The sequence below is a fragment of the Trichoderma citrinoviride genome (genome assembly GCF_003025115.1).
Source record: "Trichoderma citrinoviride strain TUCIM 6016 unplaced genomic scaffold BBK36scaffold_14, whole genome shotgun sequence".
NCBI classification, from domain to species: Eukaryota; Fungi; Ascomycota; class Sordariomycetes; order Hypocreales; family Hypocreaceae; genus Trichoderma; species Trichoderma citrinoviride.
In genome coordinates, this window is record NW_020194722.1 from 1 (window position 1) to 19,322 (window position 19,322).

The following is a 19,322-nucleotide window of genomic DNA, read 5'->3' on the forward strand; positions in this document are numbered from 1 at the left end:
CGGGTCGCCTGAGGACCTGATCGATGAGGGTGGGAGGCTAGTCAATGCTTAAGGGAGTATGTGCGAGGCATTAGCAAAGATACGAATAAAGAAGGTTCGGGTGATCTTTGCTCTGGAAATTCTTGCTAAGCGATCTAAAACCCTTCATCAAGTAGCGGCTCGATCCCCAGGGAAGTTGAAGCAAAACCAGGTCGAGTTTGGCGGCCGAAAGGAGTGGGTGTCTAAGGTGAAAGGGAAAGACGCCAAATCGGGTTCAACGCTTTTGACCTTTAGTAAGTGTAGGAATGGGGCGAGACAAGAGCATCTAATCAGTGAAGAAGCGTAGTCTCCCAGGACACGAGTGAGAATGAGAGATGTCGAAGATATCGGAGGGCTTAAAGGGGACCTTGTTCCGCCATTCGAGGACTGTCCAGTGGACGTAGATGACGGGTTGTTGTGAGTTGGCGGCTGTACATACGATCTCTCAATCAAAGACTCGAGGTGCGAAATGGGAGATATGTTTGTAAAATCTGCCGTGTTAAAGTCTAAGGTATCCGAAGGATACGGCGAGAGTGGGAAACTCCAAGTCGGAAGGTCATGAATGGGGGATTGGCTACCCCCGGAAGGATGGGCTTGGAGGGCCTGGATCTGGACACCTAAGGGTTCCTTCACGTGCTCGGCGCAAGACCAAGCTTGGGCAGCTGGTTGTGTGCTGTAAAGGCACTTTGTTCCCCTCTTAATGCAGCGAGAGCAGGTAGGATGGGTGTAGCAGCACTTAGACTTGGCCCGAACACATGCATCACAGGCTTTCCGACAAGTCCCACCTTTGGCCAGACCCCGGCAGCGCCTCCGATGGCGCATAAGCAAGTCACCTACATCAAGAGAGTGAGCCACGGAGAGATATGGTGATACAGCAGCAGATAACATAAAGTAACGGCCAAGGCGGACATGCGGAGACTTACGCCGCTGATAAGACTTGGAGCACAACTCGCACACCAGCTGCTCGGAGCCCGTACTGACGACAGTCAACTCCATGGCCACCAGTATCAATGGGGTCAGTTCTGCCAGGGGCGCGGAGTACCTGGACGGTCAGGAAAAGCACAAAGGTAGTGGCGTATGTGTTGTAGGGAGTCGCGGAGGGATCAGGTAGTAAAGCATCTCAGTGAAATACAACTGGTGCGTCGTCGTCGACGTGCGGCGGCGAGGCCACGTGATAACAACAGATCTCCGACGATCTCACGCCATCCGGAGCCGAATGGTCTAGCGTTCAGACCTAGGGCGCTGACCCGTCCAGTATATCCGGAGATCGACAGTCATTCTCCATAATCCTTCTTCTTCCTCAAGAGCAAAAGGCAACATAATAGGCAGGATTAATTAGATAATTAATTAGTAAATATATCCTGGAGATTTCCGAGCTCCCAGTTATAAGTCCGGAACTCAGAGCCCCTGACTCTGGGTTCAGGGCTCTGTGATCTTCTTGCATATATGTGATATAAAGCATCATGTTTTCCCCGTCCCCGTAAAGCGGTGCAGTCATTACAACCACCTCCAACACCCCTAATTCGCCATGACTTCATCTACAGAGGAGAAGAGCAACTCTAAACTTCCATCCAACCCATCATCATCGTCGCAAGGTAAGTAACCCTCGGGAGGGCGGCTCTAAGACAATATAAACAAAACCTGCTCTCTAGAGCCGTTTCGCACTGTTGCTGATTTAGAAAACATTAGATGCCGAGGCCGCGCAGCTCTCGAAGAAAGAGGATGCCTATCCCGCCGATGCCTTCTCATTACCACGCCGGATTCTGTTCATCGCGAGTGTATGCATGTCCATGTTCATCAACCAACTTGGTTTATGCAACACCCTGACCACGCTGTCCATAATCGGAGATTCCTTTAGAATCAGCAACCCAGGCACGTTATCATGGTTTATAGCTGGGTACAGCTTGACGATTGGCACGTTCATCCTCATAGGTGGACGCCTTGGCGATGAGTTTGGCAACAAAAAGATGTTTGTCATGGGCATAAGCTGGCTTTCTCTGTAGAGCATGGTGGCAGGACTCTCCGTCTACTCTAACCATATGCTTTACGTCTTTGCTCGCGTCTTCCAGGGCATGGGTCCCGCCTTAACGCTGCCCAACGCACTCGGCATTTTTAGCAAGTCTTTCTCCGAGGGACTTCAAAACATGGCATTCGCATGGTTCGCCGCGTCGGCGCCCTTTAGCGCCATGGCCTTTGTGTTTGGCCCCCTCTTTACTATGGCATAGTGGCCGTGGATATACTAGAGCCAGGCAATTGCTATTGCGTTAGTGGCCGCCTTTGCTGCCTGGACTATTCCAGGCCTGTCTTTGCAGGAGGAGGAGCGGAACCTAACAATGTCTCAAAAGCTAGATCGTCTAGATCTTTCTAAAGGGGCAACCGGCGTGATGGCTCTCGTCTTATTCAACTTTGCGTGGAATTAAGCTGTGGTTATTACTTAGAGGGAGCCCTACGTGTATATGTGCCTGATCCTCAGCTTCATCTTTAGCGCTTTATTCTTCTACATCGAAATACGCCAAGCACGCCATCCAATCTTGCCCATTTCTGCATTCACTGTGGACATAACCTTCATTTTCGCATGCACAGCAGCTGGCTGGGCCACGTTTAGCATATGGGTTCGTATTGCTCTACTCTCTACTAAAGGGGATATTAACTAACTCTGCTGTGTACAGCTCCTCTACGTTGTGCAAGTATGCCTCAATATAGGCGAGCAAACTCCCATTCAACTAGCCGCATGGTTTACTCCTATCCTCATCACCGGAGTAGCTTCAGCTTTAACTGTCGGCAAAATAATCAACAGGGTTCCTGCTGTATATATTATGGCAGTTAGACAGGTCGCATTCCTGGTCACATCCATTCTTCAAGCCCTTCGCCCCCCAGACTCGATTTATTAGACTTATTTCTTCTTTACTACCATCATTGCCACCATCAGAATGGACACATCATTACCCGCCGCCATCATGATCTTCTCAAGCACAGTGGCCCGGGAATACCAAGGCATGGGAACCAGTATAGTCATGACTCTCGTCAACTACAGCATATCACTCAGGCTCGGCTTTGCTAGTACCATCGAAACGAACATTAATAATGACAGACAAACCAAAGCAGACTTACTTCATGGTTATCAAGGTGCTTTATGGTTCTCTGTCGGCCTGACCGGACTCAGAACTGTTCTCAGTCTCATTTACTTATTCAAAACCCAGTTCAGACCGAAGTCAGATGGTGACCATTAGAGCAGGAGCTTCCATAGCGGCATGAATTTGCCTATAACATACTGGCGCGGCCATTGTGTGGAGTTTATAGAACCCTAATAAATATAAGACAATTAACCATACACATTCTCAGACTTTGTTCTGTCAACCCTCCATTTGCAATCTCTCGGAAGCCACATCCTCTTAAGTGAGAAGCCTTCAGTTCTAGCCCATGCAAGAGTTCTTTTCTAGAAAAAAAACCCCTTCCACTAGCATCTCTCTGGCAGGCTTCCAATCCCAGGGTGTACTTTATCTAGAAGTCCCTTTTAACGCCTCTGCACAAACACAATCTTACTACCTCAGAGTTTACTAGGAATAAGTTTACTGGGAATAAGTTTAATGTGGAGTAGCTATAGGCTATTAAGAATAGGTAGGTACCTATAATACATGCAAACGTTGTTAAGAAAGGGTGATATATTACACTAGAAGTCTGTAGGCCTGCTTCCACTAGAGCAATGAACTGACCTCTAGAACGGGTGGTAAAAGTTCAAAGAAAGACCCCCGCTCTCAGCAGGTCTTAGCTTACCACGTGAACTCCAAGACAGGGAAAAAAAATACAGCAAGCTCACAACATCTCTCTCCAGGCACAACAACACGACTTGCAAGCCATCACAACAAATGCAAAAGGCAAAAAAGCAAAAACATACAACAGCCGGTGTTCGCTGGTGGTCACCCACCCAACTACTAATCTGCCGGTTAGTGGCTTATCTATGGGGGAGCAGACGGGACCCCGAGTTTTCCACTACCTATGGTCGTATGTGCTTGGTTTCCATCACAATCAACTTATATCCACTCCTACTCTAGTGCAGGAACTTTGTCAACTTCGGATCAAACGCACCAATGGTGACGAGATGTATTATTCCCTGATGTACGGAGTACCTGACCTACCGATGCTTTCATTGACAACTGTCTTGAATCCGCATGAATCGAACATGCCGTACTCTTGTTCTCAAAGCCGTACTCTCATTATTCCAAACTGTAGAATCGTCCTCGGCTGCTATCAAAGAAGCGTCCCTCAAGTATGATAAGTGGCTATGTATTCTTCATCTACGCTCTTCAAGGCATCCAAGTAAATCCTTTATCTTAGTGATGTCACAAACATGCACACTCACGCAACAGACCCGCAGACATTGTCTATGGCTTCTTGTATTTTTTACTTTTTAAGAATCCGTGACTATGCGAGAGGGCACTTTGGCATCCTCAGGCAGCGCATAAACTACATGTAACTAAGACACTGATAGATTCTTTCCCCCCAATCATGACCCATGATGCATTTCATTTTCTCGGTTCGTTAACACCCTGTACCTCCACTCGCTTACAGCTTCTGCATGGCAACGATATCGGAGGACTGGACGTAGTCCTCGAACTCCTGGATCTGCTCCTGGAGCTCGTCCAGGGAGACCTTCTCGTCCTCAACAACCAGGTTGATCTGCAGCTTCTTGATACCGAAGCCGACGGGGACCAGCTTGGAGGCACCCCACAGCAGACCATCCTTCTCAATGCCACGGACGGCAGCCTCCATGGCGACCAGGTCGGTCTCGTCGTCTAGAGTTGAACGGTTAGTATCAAACACGAAAGCAAGTCGCCCGAGAAACTGCGCCAAAAGCGACAGTATCGGCAGAGGGGGACAGGAAGAAACTCACCCCAAGGCTTCACGTCCATAGTGACGACAGACTTGGCGGCAACCTTGGGCTTGGCAGCCTTCTTCTCGCGGTAGGCAGCCAGACGCTCCTCACGGATGCGGACAGCCTCGGCATCCTCCTCCTCGTCGTCAGAGCCGAACAGGTCGACATCATCGTCGTCGGCAGCGGCCGCGGGGGCCTTGGCGGGGTTCACGGTGAGTTCGGACTCCTCAGGGCCGTAGACGGTGTAGGGCTTGCTGGCGTCGCCCTCGAGGGTGGCGAACTCATCCTCGTACGTGGCGATGTGCTTGTACCAGCGGGCGGCAGAGGGGTACTTCTCGGCGTTGGGAGCCTCCTTGAGGGCCTTGAAGACGGCGACGTCGGCCTGGCTGGCGTTGTAGCTGTATATGGCGGGGGAGGGGTCAGTGAGGGGTGTCTTTCTCGTTGATTTGTTTTTTTTTTTTTTCCTTTGGGCTGTCATGCAGGGCACTGAGGGGTGAAAATTATGAAAGAGGGGCTGGGCTGCATGCAAATCATCGACTGATTGTGCCGCGGCGAGGGAAGAGAAGGGGAAAATTGTAACATGTGCGAGAGCAGGATCGAGATTCAAGGACGGGGAAGTGCATCGTCGTCGCGGCGCAGAGGGAAAAGAGCGCATACCCAGTGATGTAGGAGCGGGTGGAAACCCAGTTGTTCAGGACTGTCAAGCCTCATCGTCAGTCGACCAGTCCTTCTCTGTCCAGCAGCACAAAGGCGAGGAATTTACTCACGGGTGAGGCCAGCATCGGAGAGGAGATCGGTGAAACCCATGGCTGCGGTTTTGTGTGTGATATCGAGGGCGGGAAAAGGGAGGATAGAGAGGGCGATTTGGTGGTTGAGAGCTGGAGAGAAGTTGGGTATCTACTGAAGCAGAGGAGTCACAGGAAAAAAAAAGATTGCACCAGATGGAACTGCGCAGTATTGATGCACGGCAGCCCCCCACCACTGCGGGAGCCCTAGCAGAGGGGGATGCGGCCTGAGGCATCAAGAACCAGCGCTTCACCCCGCCTTGCGACGAAAAAATTGTCGAGACGTGGCGCACGTGGGCGATCGACGCTGGCCAGCCACGTGCTGCGCCACAGATGCCCCGCGATGGAACCCCTCTGTTTGATGGCTTTCTCTATCATCAGATGATATCTTCGACTGCTACTATTCATCCTGATATCATCATACATAAGGTACATCTCTTTAGTGCTCGCAGAAATTATAGGATACACTCTGAACCGTCTGCTCCGCCTTGGCCTCGTACCGCGACCGCTCCTGCATCAGCCTCAGCCGGTGCTCGCGCGCCTCCTCCACCGTCATGAGGCTCTCCGGGACCTCTTCCTTGATACCATCCTCCCTCTTCATATCCGGCAACGACTCGGTCCACCAGTCCTTCTGTTGCGGCGGCACATTAGCCGTAGACACGATGCGCTCATGCGGATCAACCAGCCACAGCGCCAGGAATCTCCTGTGCCCCGGCTTGGTGGCGTCTTTGAGTCTGAACGACGAGACTCGATGTTGACTAACACATAGGACGATGATGAGTGTTTTGATCAGTAGCATGTGTGAGAGGCAACTTACAAGACGTTGGGGAAAGCAAGCAGCCGTCCCGGACACGTTCGCACATCGCCGTAATTCTGCAAACAAGGCGATCCATGTCCAAGAGTCGTGCCATAGACACGCTCCAGATAGTTGTACTGGTCTTGACCCGTGCTAATCTCGTCCTGAAGCCAGCTGTTTGTCTGCATGCGGAACGACAGATGGCTGTCCGTGACGTTCTCACTATCGAGATAGAACAGCGCCGTGGCACATATCCTCTCATTCATCTGCCCCTCAACCTAGAACACGGTCAGTCTCTTGACCATGCAGCAGTACTCCACAAGGAACAATGGCAGCTTACATGCCACGAGCCAGCCGGAAAGTAAGGCTTCTCCGGCGTCAGCTCGATGCTGGCTATCTTGACAATGACCTGCAGCCCGTGCTCCTTGAACTTTTCGCGCAGCCTCTGTGGAGGAGTGTAGTCAATCTCCTCAAAGGCATTCGGCTCTGGGAGAATGGGTTCGCGGCCTTCAACCCATTCGCCGGGGAGAATGGGTTCGCCCATGCTTGGCTTGATCGTGTCGGGATCTACGTACATGTACCGATTGTACTCGTGGTCCTCTGGCATTTGATACACCTTCGTCACCGTCCACAGATTATCGTCTTCGTCGCTGTACCATGCGGTTAACATCATCTCCGTCCTTCAATCTAAGCAAGGCATCATCGTGGGATACGAACCTGGCCTCCGTAATCAAGTCGAAGCGCGAATCCTCTCTTCCGGCGGTAATGTTTTCTCTATATCCCAGATTCTCTCGAAGGCACTGATCCCACGCCGGAATGGCTGCATCGATAGCATGTTCAATTGCCTCATAAATAGCTGGATACTTTCTCGGGTGCAGATTGTTGACATAGCTGGTCAACTTGGCTGTCCCGTCCTCTCGAAATGCGACATTGGTTGGCAACCACTGGTACAAGCTCGAGCGATATTCAGTTGGAACGATGCCTCGGCTGCCCGTCATCCAGGCTACGTTGAGAAATCTATTTCCGTAATCTGGAAAGCGGGTGATTTCAGGCACAATGCTCCCTTTACCGACGGAGGCAAAGGCGTTTTCTCTGTCGACCTCTTCTTCGTAGATGAAGCTAGATCGCCCTTTTTCGATGCATCGAGGGTCAGGTCGAGTTCCAACGAGCAGCAGGAGTGAAGATGCACGTACCAAAGACGAACGGATACATGGACGGGTGAACCAGGTTCTGCACCATGTCATTGGTCCCAGGGTGCCAGTCCACGTTCGCAGCCTGGTCCGCTCGGAGCGTCTCAAACGATTTTCTCAGCTCATCCCAGAGTTGAGCACTGACAACAGTATCAGACTTGACAATCGTGTTCCCCGCCGAGTCAAGAGTAGGAATCAGCCCCATCTTGACAAAGTACGCAGCCTTGTTGCGCAACTCAGCAATACACTATACATCCCATCAGTCCATCATCTCGTTCACAAAAGGGGGGTGAAATCAACGAACAAACTCAAAAGCCTCATCAGAGATAATCCTGACTTGCGGCATGGGAATCTCATTCCTATACACATGCTTCCCCTCGATGATCCGCGTGAAGAGGCTATTTTCTGACTGCGTCCTCGCCTCCTGCCGCCACTTCTGCACAATGGCCTCGTCAAACACCTTTTCGTGCCAATTCGGCTTGTCCGTCAACTTCTCCATGAGCAGCATCATGGCTACCTCTCGGATGGGCAAGATGGCGGAGCTGGATCCTCGCGCCTGGGGCATGCCAATGGGGTAGATGTGTTTTTCCTTGGAATTGAACCCCATCGACGTGTCCACCGGCATGTTGATGCCGGGATACTGAAAGCCGGGCATGTCGTCTTTCTTGGACTGGAAGATTGTCAATGGGTTGGATAGGAAGCCGACGACCTTGTTGAGGGTTGATGTGCTCGGGGGTGAATAGATATCGGCAGCCTTCCTAGAGTTTGGTTCACTCACGGGAGGGAGGTCAAGTAGAGAGGCCTTTTTAACCTCTTCGTCTACCGGTATCTCTGCGCCATCGAGTCTTCTCTTGGGCATCTTGAGCGGGTCGTTTTAGGCAGTACTGGAGTCTTGGACAGGTTTTCGAGCTGGATTGCCAGAAACAACAAGCCAGTGAACATAGCTGAAGCTCGTGTTAAATACTTACAGGCTGGAATCGTACTTGTTCGATCCGGATAGTGCCGTTTGCCGTAAAAGGTATTAGGAAGTGGAGTCTGCTCAGGAACGCCAGGCAGCAGGTCCCCGGTTGTACGATTCATGAGGCCCTAGAGCCTTTCCTTTCATCATTTTCCACGCGCTACAACGCGACAGGAAGTTAATGCTCTTTCGGCAGTGGCCGAGCGCAGTTCTGCCTGATCTAATTGTTCTTCAGCCAAGTCAAGCGGATACAGATCTCGCATCTGCAAGTGGCCAATGGGCCCTTGCAGTTTCTAAGCTAGGCCTCAGCCGATAACTCAGGGGTACATCCTCTGAAGCAACAATTGCTGGACTAGGTAGAGACCTTGAAGATTGAATTCGAGCGCTTCCGCTACTCTAGCGGTTGATGACGGCACGTAGTATGGCATGTTAGAGCGAAATCAACAACAAGCGTTGCTTTGCATCTCAGATTCATGTTCACGTTTTGATAACACCAACTGAGTCTGCCTCGATATCCGTTTAGAGCTGAATATGTATTCTGTCTGGGTCCTGTTGATAAGTTGTTGATGCGCATGCCTTACAGTCCATCAGCTGGCCAAAAAGCTTGCTTGCATGTCAATTGACCACATCTTACAAGTCAAATATCCAATTCAACAAAAAGCTATTTATGATCTTTGGCTTCTTTTCCCCTTTCTTCCTCTCGTACAGCCTGAATGAAGTTGCAGCGCGTTCTCAATTCTTGGTGATTGCATTGTTCGTAACAGGGTAACCCAGCCCTCCATACGCTACCAAATCGCGCTACAGTCTGACGGCTCACAAGCCAAAGACTGGAAGACACAGCATATCAATTGTCATTGCAATTAACATAAGAGGGCAAAAATTGTAATATTTGATTTAACGAGACAAGAAGAGAAGAAAAGGCCAAAATTCCAGAGGCGAGCAAAATGCATAAGAGGAGCAATTGCACAAAAGCAAAAAAAGATGAGAAAGAACAACCCGACAGAGACAGGATTCGAACCTGCGAGGCCGAAACCATATGATTTCTAGTCATACCCATTAACCACTCTGGCACTCTGCCTATGGCTGGGTTGTTATACCAAACACTCACGCCAAGCAATTTATAAACCTCACAAGCACACGCGAAGGATCATTCACAAGTCGCGGCAACCAAGTACCTTATAATTGCCTGAGATTGGAACGCCCACAAGCCTCTCCTTGCAGACAGGTGATTTGGCCGGGTGTGTTTCGATTGAACTATTCCTGTCATCATGCTCTAGAGGTCGTTCTGTGTCAGATGCTGTCGCAAGTCGTCTTGTCCATGCTGTTATAGAAACATTGTCTGAACCCACAGTCAACCAGTATCGATCCATTAGTTTTTCACAAGTTGAGGAAGTAAGCCATGCCCAACTTTAGTTCCCCCTCTATCTCATGTGAAAACATACTCCTACCGCCAAACAGAAAGGTACAACGCCGCAATATACCATCCAGATTCCAGACCCAAGGCCCATCACCCAGTCCCGCTTCCCTAGCAAACATTGTCCTCCCCGTACCATATCGACCACCTCAATCACCTGGAAGTCCCCTCACACGCAACAAACTCATTCCCATTCGCACCAGTATGAGTAATAACACCAGCAATCTCACACTGGCCGTCAATCACAACACGATCCGGTCCAGGACGCCCTACATCACCACAAATCACCGTCAGTCCCCTCCGCCACCCAAAGAACCCCCTCAAAGCATAAAAAGCTGCCAGCTTCTTCTCTTACCGCCAGCGTAAGTCTTCCCCGAAGATAAAATGGGAAACTCATAAAACGGCTCCTCAAGCCCATTGAAGCGAAACCCCTCAAAGTTCCTATACCGGTGCGGATACGTCGAGCCGCCCGCCGTCTCCCCCGTCTGCACATACGAGCACGCAGCGGCAGACGCCTTGTCAACAGCCGCAGGAGAGTAGTGCGCCGTACCACAGGTAGCTTCTTCGTCTCTCTTTGTGATCTCGGCCAGGGGCGCAGCGCTGGAAAAGGCGATGAGGGAGAAGAGACTGAGGAGCTTCATCTTGAACTGGCGACGGCAGCGGACGAGTAGGCTGATGCTTGGCGTAAAGGGTAAATTCGAAGGGATACCGGGAGTTCGTCACACTCTCAGTTGGAAAGCTGGGAGCAATGTGTGTTTATACTACACCCGCGGCCGTGCTCCCTTGCATCGAATGTCTCATACTATCTCGGGCTGTGTCACACCCAGACCTTGTCACTTGACAAGTGCGAATCTGCCATTCTGCCGTAATGTGATGTATGTAGCACCACCAAAGCCAAATTCACAACCTGGCGAGCACACGAAACAAGGGTTTGCCCACCGGTAACACAAACAATCTGCCTCAAAGGCCAAGAGCTTACACGAGGCGTATGCCTGTAAAGAGGAAGCAAATGGAAATTCATGGAGCACAAAACACTCGCGATAGAGGAAAGAATGTATGTAGATGGCCTCCCGTGTACGTACAAGTTCTACAGCGGGCAGTTCCATACTTCTATCAACACAACACTCTATGAGTCTTAACCTTTAGACATCCATATCCCAAAGACTAAGATAACCGCACGATCAATGATCCAGATTGTTTGCCCCAATGGGACTGCCAGCTCAAAGCTTTACTATCTTGCACCAACCTTATACTTCCTAATGCAGCCTTAGCCAATCCGCGAATCAAACGTCCAAGAACGTGCCTCCGTCTCCTGAAGCGGCTATAGGGAGAGCCGGAACTGGCTGACGAAAACCATTGGCGCATATGCTGAGATCTCGCAGTTTCGTCTATTCCACTCCATTTGTACCCGGCTTCACCGTTTATCAATCGTTTTCATCCTACCTACAGCCACAAATACGTACAACAATGGCGGCAGGAAAGCATAACACCAAAGCCGCATCTATCAATCATGCCCAACTCAATCTCGTCCATTACTCCAATACAGACAAGACACCAAACCACGAATGAACAAACAAGAAGTATCTTCAATTGATAACTACTGCCTATATGCCCTCAAAAGAAGAACAAAAAAGCAAACCAGCAGGACAAACAAAGCAAAAGCAAAAGAAAAGAGGGCCAAACCGTGGATTGAACACGGGACCTCTTGCAGTTGAGCACATCAACGCAACCCAAAGCAAGAATCATACCACTAGACCATTTGGCCTCTAGATCATTCATGACTAATAGTCGCATTTTACCTCTTATAAGCTCCCCTCCACCAGAACCCCCATCCTGCGCCAAGTTTCTATCGTCCCATGTACCCACAGGGTTGCAACCCCACAACCCCCCACGTCCCTCCACTCTGCACACGAGAAGAATTAGAAAAACAGAGAGCAAAAAAGGAAGGGCTTGATTGTCGGGAAAGGATGCAAAAAAAAAGCCTGGAGACACGGGGATTTGAACCCCGGGCCTTCTGCAAATTGCCGTCGTTCGAAAGAAGCTCGAAACAATGCAAAGCAGACGTGATACCCCTACACCATATCCCCTAGGTTGGAATGGCGGCTTCATATACATCATTATAAAGGATCCATGCTCATCTCAAACACACAAAAAGCCCAAGCTACCGAGGCATGAAAGATGAAGTGAGAAGGAGATGGAAGCATTATTATTGCTTTGTTGTGAGCGCTCCACAGACTGGACAAGAATAGGGCCCTGTTTCACCAATTGCCCATGTGTTTGGCCATATGAAATGAAAGACTCTGTTTGGCTAATTCACTCATGGAACTGTCTAAACGATAAGCATTCAAGTCGGGTCCGACTTCAGCTCTTCGATATTCTTCACAAATCTACTCCGTAGAATGATCCGAGTCTCATCCCATCTGCAGGGATGCCCTATGAGCCCAACACGAGACGTGGGGAAACGACAACACATAAGGTGAGACACCACATGTCAACTCCCTGCAACTTCAGACCTCGCAGTCAACTCATACATTCCCTCATTAAGCACCATTAAACATTCAAGATCCCTCAATCATGGCATGCCAAAGCCCCAATCCAAACATTTCCAGTATTAGTCTTCATATCTACATGACGCAAAAGAAAAAAGCAACTTATTACAACGTGGCTCTAGTGTTATGTACCCGTACAGACATATATATACGTGCAGCATCTCAATCATGCTCAATATACGAAAACTCTCAAAATGCTACCAGCATGTAGCCGAGGGCAGCAACAGTAAACAAAACCGTGCCTGTCAAGGCCTGGGCGCTCGAGGACGCCGCAGAGTCCTCGTCGCTTGAATTCTCGCTCGTGTCGGGCGAGGGTTTGGTGACAGCGTTGGGAGTGGGAGTGGGAGACGAGGTTTCCTCCCTAAAGATGGGCTTTGTAGTTGATGGTGAGTCGCCGTCGGTGGTCGCCGTCGATGTACCAGTCTCTTCGGCTGCCGTAGAGATTGAAGTAGGTGTTGGTCGGAACTTTGAGTCGAGGGTAAACTGGTCCAGGATGCACTCGTTCATGAGCTTGTTGTCGGAATAGTTGCCAGGCTTGCCAAGGGGCGTCAGGGTCAAGATGTAAGAGGTGTCAAAGCTGCCGGCGCCCCAGCCGACGAAGCCAATGTAGACGTCGCTATTGTCGCTGATGGCCTTGTTCTGCTCGCAGAACGCAGTCATGCACTGCAATGGTCAGTTGTTGTCAGCAAGCTGATGAGTGAGTGGATCATCATCTTACCGAAGGATCCATGGACGCGCCCGTCTCCGAGATGATGGCCTGGCGCTTGTTCTGCCTCAGCCAGTCCGCAAAGTCGTTGAACGCGTCAACATTATTCGTCGTACACTCGACATGCGATCCGGAGTTGTTAATGTCGAGATACTTGTGGACGTCAAAGTACAGCAGGTCGGTGCTTCCGTCAGGGTTCGTAATCTTGGCGAGGGCGTCCGCGCTCCCGGTGGACACATACGTCTCGACGCTGGCAAAGTTGGTTCCGGGCAGGAGGATCATCTGCGAGGTGGCGCCGGCCTTTCGGATCGCAGTGACGACCTTTTGGCACGTCTGCGCCCAGAGGTCAATGTCGAGGTCGTGGGGCTCGTTCATCAGGCCAAAGATGATCTTGTCGTTGTCCACGTAGTACTTTGCAATCTGGACCCAGAGGTCGACAAAGATGTCGTCCGACACGCCTCCCTGGCCGATGATGCCGCCGTTGTACCGGGCAAAGTTGTGCATGTCAATCATGCAGTAGGCGCCCGTCTCCAGACAGGCATCGACGACCTTGTTGTAGGAACCCCAGTTGAGCTTGTCCAGCTTGCCGTCCACCGTGTTGTTGAGGACAAACTGCCATGTAGCGGCTGCAGTCGGACATTAGTACCCAGACATACATGTAGTCACACGGTCCCAGCCCTCACTCACAGATGCGAAAGACGTTGAGACCGTCGTCCTCGGCGAAATGCTTCATCTGGCCGGCGCCATCGCCTCCCTTGTAGCTCAGCAGCGGCACAGACGCCGTGTCGGTCGGACAGCTGCCGTCAATGTCACAGCCAAAGTCAATTCCGGGAATGGCCACGCCCAGATATTTCATCTTGCCGGCGAGGGCATCACCGGCGAGGGCCAGGGCGGCGGCCAGGAGAGCAGTTGCGCGCATTATTAGAGAGGAGAAACGAGGAGTGTCGCACAAGCACCAGGAAGAAGCCGAGGGCGATCCGATTAACGAGAATGGGCGTAATGGAATTTCGACGTAATTAGCGAGGGAAATGCTGGCCGTATTATTACCACTACCTAGATGGTCGAAAAGATGGCAGAAGATTGCAGAACAAGAAGACAAGGGAAGAGAAAAGAAACGGCAAGCAAAGGCCAACGAGCAGAGCCGACGACAGCCAGAATAACAAAAACGAGTGTGTTAACGCTGCGTCATGGCTCGCAGAGAGAGCGGCAGTGAGGAGAGCGAGGGCAAAGGAGATGGAGGAGGAGGAGGAGGAGGAGGAGGAGGAGGAGTAAGAGAAAAGAGAGGATGGAGGCTGATTCACGAGATGGGAGGAGGCGGATCGACCATTCATCCATAGTACTAGTAAGACGGGGGATCCAAGGGTCTCCCCTAAACTGGGAGAAGCGCCTCAATGCTCGGCTCCAGTGCAGTCGGGTGCGTCTACAGCGCTCGAGGCCGGCGCTGCAGCGGGCAAGGCGCCTGTATTCCGGGGGATCATGGGTGCATCTGCTGGGTGGCTGTGAGGCTCGGGTCGGCATTAGCGGCTGCGGCAGCCTGTCGATGCTCGTGTCGGCGGCCTGTTTGGGCATAGCGGGCGAGCGCGGATTCGTATTCTGGTCAGACGTCGACGGATGTGAAGGGCCGAAAAGAGCGAGCGTCCGTTTTGTTTACGAGATGTTATAAAGTCAATACGAAGGATGCTGTATTAGACGTGAATTGCTACCGAGTCGTTGGATGCAAAGGGCGTCACGTCATATTGCACGGGGGAGTGACTGACAGACAGCACAGTGGACTTTGTCTCATGCTATTTGATGCCATCACGGAATCGACATCGAGACGTCAAATGGGATTTGCAGGGTCTTGATGCGCTACTACGACGCCCAGCCCCATCACGTCCGCAGTGGGACGGAACAGACGCCAATGGAAGCGGAATGCATTCCTGTTGACATTTTGGCGCAGGTCGAGACTTGGCATCGGATTCAATACGAGCAGCTATCATTCCCCTATTGCGTTGGGAAAACGGCGGTTTACAAGGTAATAGTAATATAAACACGCAGCTTCTTTTCTCCCCGGCTGGCCATTGTTCTCACCGAAGAGAAACATTTGACGACCTCGAACAATGAGGTGACCAAGGGGATCCGCGCAGTAGGCGGGGAATCTACATACGTAGTGCGTTATCGCAGCCCGCCTCGTATGAGACAAGACAGTTGACAGGGAACATGCCGCTGAAGAAGTGGAGTGGATTCGACCAGAATAGAAGCTGGAGACTGAACCCCGTCACCCCATTGTCTGTCTATTCATAGCACAGGGTTGGACATCCCAGATGCCTTTACTCGCTATGACTACACCATCAGACAACATCACCATGATTATTCACTTGACCAGCTCAGCATAAACCGCCCTCTCCAGCTCCGTATACAGCCGACACGCCACCGCATCTCCAAGCGGAAACACCGCCGTCATCAGCACCCCGGCAATGCCCGTCTCCGGGTCAATCCACTGCCAAAATCACAACTCAAGTCAGTCAAACCTCACATAGACACCACCAAGAGAAAAAAAAAAGAAGAGAAACATTGAAACTCACCCATCGCGAATTCCCCGCCCCCGTCCACGAAAGACTCCCCGCCCTCCTCTGCCCCTCCAATTCCCCCAACGCCAACAGCCCGCCAAACCCGTACTGCAGCGCGACGCCATCCGGAAACTCCGGTATAAACGCCCGCCGCCTGTCCGGCGCGTCGTACAGGAACTCCTGCAGCACGGCCCTCTGCCGCTCGTCCAGCTGCGGCGCAAACATTTCTCGCGCCGTCCTGCCCGAGAGTGGAAGACTCGGGGGGTTTTGCAGCTGCAGCTGCAGCATCGCCCGCAGCATCCGCGCGTAGTCGTGCGCCGTCGTGTGGATGCCCGCCCCGGCGCTGTCCAGCTCCGGCTCGACGGGCGCGACGTCAAACGCCGACAGGGAACCGGCATCGTCGTCGCGCAGCGTCACCTGGGCGCGCCGGCCCGCCGTGTGAGGCAGCCCGTTGACGCGGAAGCCCGTGTCCCTCATGCCCAGCGGGTCGAGCAGGTGCTGCTTCATGTACTCGCCCAGCCGCTGGCCCGTCACCGTCTCCAGGGCCACGCCGGCCCAGTCCATGGCCGGGCCGTACATCCAGCCGTCGCCGGGGCGCATCAACAGCGGCGTGTTGTAGCCGTCCTTGCTGAGGCGGATCGTTTTGCCCAGGGGCCTGCCGATGTACTCGGACCACCTTCGCAGGTTGGGGTCCGCGACGTCATATCGGAGACCGGCAGTGTGAAGCATCAGATGTCTGTAGACCGAGTATCAGCAGCAGTTCTTTCATAATGTGGGAAAACTGCAGACATGCTTGAGCGTAATGGGCCTCTCATTGTCCTCCAGTATAGGCTTGCCCTCGGACGTAAACCCCCTCAGGATCTGCATGTCGCGAACCTCGGGGACAATCTGCCGCACATCAGAGTCCAGCTGCATCTTGCCCTGCTCAACCAGCTGCATGAGACAGGTCGCGGCGAGGAGCTTGGTCAAGGAAGCCCCGTAGGTGAGGGTATCGCCATTGAAATCCGGCGAGTCTGCGGCGAAGTCAATGCGGCCAGCGGAGCCAGAATAGATGACGCCTATGGTGTTGAAATTGTGAGTGACATCCAGGGTCGTGCTGAGTTGGGCTGAGGAGAGGCTTGATGCTTACCGTCGCGATTCGTCACCACAAACGCAGCTCCGAGCAGCTTGTCCTTGCAAGCAGTGTCGTCTCTCTCAGCGACAGCTCCCCTCAGAAGCGCGTCGATTTTCTCCATCGTGAATCTCAACCCAGGGGTTGCGGCAAGCAACGATCAGCTGGAGAGTCCGCTGGCTGATGATGGCATGTCGTTGTTGTTGAGGCCATCTGATGGTGTAACTGCATGCGTCCCGTCTCGTTTCGCTTGGCAGGCTACGTGTCTTTAGGCCTGACAGAACGCGCATGAGCTTGGCCCGAGCCGAGAGCTGAGCTGCAATTGCCTTTCAATTAGTGATCAATGTGAAGGACTCATCAAGGCAGCGATTAGCGTCGCGCATGTCTGCGGCGTCTACGATGATCTGCCTCCAGTAGATGCATGTAAGACCGAGAGAAGACAAATCAGGCTTGAATATATACAACAATCTGCTACTGTGTATACCCGCATGAATCCAACCCAGTAATACCCATCTATTGTCTTCCTCCGTTGCCGTAGCGCATCAGCCGTTACCGAAAGCCGGCCTTACATGTATTCTGTGGGGTCTTTTTCTCTCCATCACGGCTCCATGTCTCCCGATCAAGACCGCGCTCCTCCATCTCTCACCCGGCCCGACTCAACCTTGAAAACCCTCCGTAGTCCCGGCCCCGTCAAACCTCACAACCGTCACCCCCCTCCCTCTCCATCCCCGGCTTCCACTCGGCCACATCCGAACTCACGCCATGGCCACGCCCGCCACCCGCCCCTCGTCCGGGCTCCTGGATCTCATCACCGTCTTTGACAAGTAAGCACCTCACCATGACAATCCCCATGAGATACGCGTCCACCCAAGCTAAAACTCTGCCCCAGCCTCCCCCTCGACTTTGAGCAAAACTGCCACCCCTACTACCGCCTCCTCCTGTCCCCAGACACCCGCACCCACGGCTACATCCACCCCGACACCCTCGCCCGCATGCCATGGCCCTCCTCCTTCACCATCCACCACCACCCCCAGCGCGAAGTCGTCCTCTCCCCTCCTCCATCCGGCACATCCCTCTCCGCCCACGCCAACGCCGCCTTCCAACAAGCCGTTGACGCCGCCATCGCGTCCAACGCCTTCCCCCAGCTCAACGGCATGCACAGCGAGCCCTTCCTCCTCGTCGGCGCCCGCGCCTTCGTCCAGGTCGAGCGCTTCGCCGCCTCCCTCTTCGGCATCGGCACCCGCGGCGCCCACCTGACGGCCTACTCCTACTCCCGCGACGGCGAGCTGCGCATCTGGGTCGCCCGCAGGAGCAAGCACCTGTACACGTACCCGGGCATGCTGGACAGCACCGTCGCCGGCGGCGTCAAGGCGACCGACTCCCCGCTGGCCTGCATCCTCGCCGAGTCCATGGAGGAGGCCTCCCTGCCGGCGTCCCTCGTCGGGCCCCTCGTCCGCCCCACGGGCGTCATCACCATGGCGAACCGCAACCCGCGCTCCGAGCTCGTCCACTCGGAGATCCTCTACACGTACGACCTGGAGCTGTCGGGCGAGGGCCAGCAGGTGCCGCGGCTGGGCGACGACGGCGAGGTGGACGAGTTTGTGCCGATGAGCTGCGACGAGGTGGTGCGCAGGATGCGGGCGGGCGAGTTCAAGACGAATGTGTGCGCCGTCATGATTGACTTCTTGATAAGGCATGGCAGGATTACGCCGGAGACGGAGCCGGATTATGTCGAGATTTGTACGCGGCTGAGGAGGACGCTGCCGGTGCCTACGAGGTCGGATGTCTGACGGGTTGCGATTGAACTGGTGAGGAGGAGGCATGGATATAACCAATCTGCTTCATAGAGCATAGAATCCGAGATGATGCATAGCAACATCAAGTTACAAGAGTCTCTCATTCGCTCAAATAGTCTTGATCTTCAACGTTTACCTAGGCACATATACACACCTATATCAAATCCCCCAAAGGCCCTCCTCACAACAACCCGCACACTTAACTAAACCCCCCAGCGAAACCACAACCAGCAATGCTCTCCGGCATCCCTCGCCATATCCTCTCCCACTCATTGCAACCGTCATCACAACGAACCAAGAACCCAAAAGTTCCCAGCCGAACAGACCAACATTCCAGACGCCGCCACGCTAGAATCCTCAACTCGAATACCCATATCCAGCCCATGTGTTAGTTGAACCTGATATACAAATGCGCCATCACAAGGCGCATCACAAGGCGCATCACAAGGCAGCATCAGTTACACACACCAACTCACACACCACCAGCCCGCATCAAACAAGCATGGTCTCAAGCGTCGTCATGTTATACAATGCATCCTACACTACATACATCTCGCGGCAGCCTCCTCCGAACCCG

General features: G+C 52.7%; 8 protein-coding genes and 3 non-coding genes across 11 annotated transcripts; 3 read left to right on the forward strand and 8 right to left on the reverse strand.

Annotated features, from left to right (window-relative positions):
• Positions 1-1,546: 1,546 nt before the first annotated feature.
• Positions 1,547-3,248, forward strand: BBK36DRAFT_1171806 (MFS general substrate transporter; the record flags this gene model as incomplete). The annotated part of the gene is made up of 7 exons (XM_024895624.1): positions 1,547-1,613; positions 1,708-1,991; positions 2,022-2,213; positions 2,262-2,428; positions 2,459-2,630; positions 2,688-2,861; positions 2,910-3,248. The coding sequence occupies 7 exons, from the start codon at positions 1,547-1,549 to the stop codon at positions 3,246-3,248; spliced, it is 1,395 nt and encodes a 464-aa protein (XP_024746319.1).
• A 647-nt stretch (positions 3,249-3,895) lies between these two features.
• BBK36DRAFT_1127530 (hypothetical protein) lies at positions 3,896-4,291 on the forward strand (the record flags this gene model as incomplete). The annotated part of the gene is made up of 1 exon (XM_024891520.1): positions 3,896-4,291. A coding segment is annotated over one exon (396 nt), but the record flags the coding sequence as incomplete, so codon positions are not given.
• A 110-nt stretch (positions 4,292-4,401) lies between these two features.
• Positions 4,402-5,717, reverse strand: BBK36DRAFT_1136373 (translation elongation factor 1 beta). Its single transcript, XM_024892956.1, has 4 exons — positions 5,659-5,717; positions 5,549-5,588; positions 4,910-5,289; positions 4,402-4,811 (listed from the first exon to the last, which is right to left on the reverse strand). The coding sequence occupies exons 1-4, from the start codon at positions 5,696-5,698 to the stop codon at positions 4,582-4,584; spliced, it is 690 nt and encodes a 229-aa protein (XP_024746321.1). The 5' UTR covers positions 5,699-5,717; the 3' UTR covers positions 4,402-4,581.
• A 398-nt stretch (positions 5,718-6,115) lies between these two features.
• On the reverse strand, positions 6,116-8,287 carry BBK36DRAFT_1171808 (hypothetical protein; the record flags this gene model as incomplete). The annotated part of the gene is made up of 6 exons (XM_024895625.1): positions 6,116-6,434; positions 6,494-6,750; positions 6,813-7,122; positions 7,190-7,601; positions 7,666-7,909; positions 7,967-8,287. The coding sequence occupies 6 exons, from the start codon at positions 8,285-8,287 to the stop codon at positions 6,116-6,118; spliced, it is 1,863 nt and encodes a 620-aa protein (XP_024746322.1).
• A 1,330-nt stretch (positions 8,288-9,617) lies between these two features.
• Positions 9,618-9,698, reverse strand: BBK36DRAFT_t175. The gene has a single exon. It is a non-coding gene; the product is annotated as a tRNA-Ser (tRNA).
• Positions 9,699-10,187: 489 nt separating this feature from the next.
• On the reverse strand, positions 10,188-10,675 carry BBK36DRAFT_1127182 (guanyl-specific ribonuclease Th1; the record flags this gene model as incomplete). Its single annotated transcript, XM_024891470.1, has 2 exons — positions 10,188-10,303; positions 10,390-10,675. 2 exons carry the CDS (start codon positions 10,673-10,675, stop codon positions 10,188-10,190), a joined length of 402 nt encoding a protein of 133 aa, XP_024746323.1.
• A 1,033-nt stretch (positions 10,676-11,708) lies between these two features.
• BBK36DRAFT_t174 lies at positions 11,709-11,799 on the reverse strand. Its single transcript has one exon. It is a non-coding gene; the product is annotated as a tRNA-Pro (tRNA).
• A 218-nt stretch (positions 11,800-12,017) lies between these two features.
• BBK36DRAFT_t173 lies at positions 12,018-12,121 on the reverse strand. The gene has a single exon. It is a non-coding gene; the product is annotated as a tRNA-Ala (tRNA).
• Positions 12,122-12,772: 651 nt separating this feature from the next.
• Positions 12,773-14,208, reverse strand: BBK36DRAFT_59807 (glycoside hydrolase family 5 protein; the record flags this gene model as incomplete). Its single annotated transcript, XM_024898330.1, has 3 exons — positions 12,773-13,246; positions 13,302-13,915; positions 13,977-14,208. The coding sequence occupies 3 exons, from the start codon at positions 14,206-14,208 to the stop codon at positions 12,773-12,775; spliced, it is 1,320 nt and encodes a 439-aa protein (XP_024746324.1).
• Positions 14,209-15,640: 1,432 nt separating this feature from the next.
• BBK36DRAFT_1182491 (beta-lactamase/transpeptidase-like protein) lies at positions 15,641-17,073 on the reverse strand (the record flags this gene model as incomplete). The annotated part of the gene is made up of 4 exons (XM_024896312.1): positions 15,641-15,753; positions 15,854-16,574; positions 16,632-16,896; positions 16,968-17,073. The coding sequence occupies 4 exons, from the start codon at positions 17,071-17,073 to the stop codon at positions 15,643-15,645; spliced, it is 1,203 nt and encodes a 400-aa protein (XP_024746325.1).
• Positions 17,074-17,711: 638 nt separating this feature from the next.
• On the forward strand, positions 17,712-18,739 carry BBK36DRAFT_1127499 (thiamine pyrophosphokinase-related protein; the record flags this gene model as incomplete). Its single annotated transcript, XM_024891511.1, has 2 exons — positions 17,712-17,773; positions 17,839-18,739. The coding sequence occupies 2 exons, from the start codon at positions 17,712-17,714 to the stop codon at positions 18,737-18,739; spliced, it is 963 nt and encodes a 320-aa protein (XP_024746326.1).
• Between the last annotated feature and the right edge of the window lie 583 nt (positions 18,740-19,322).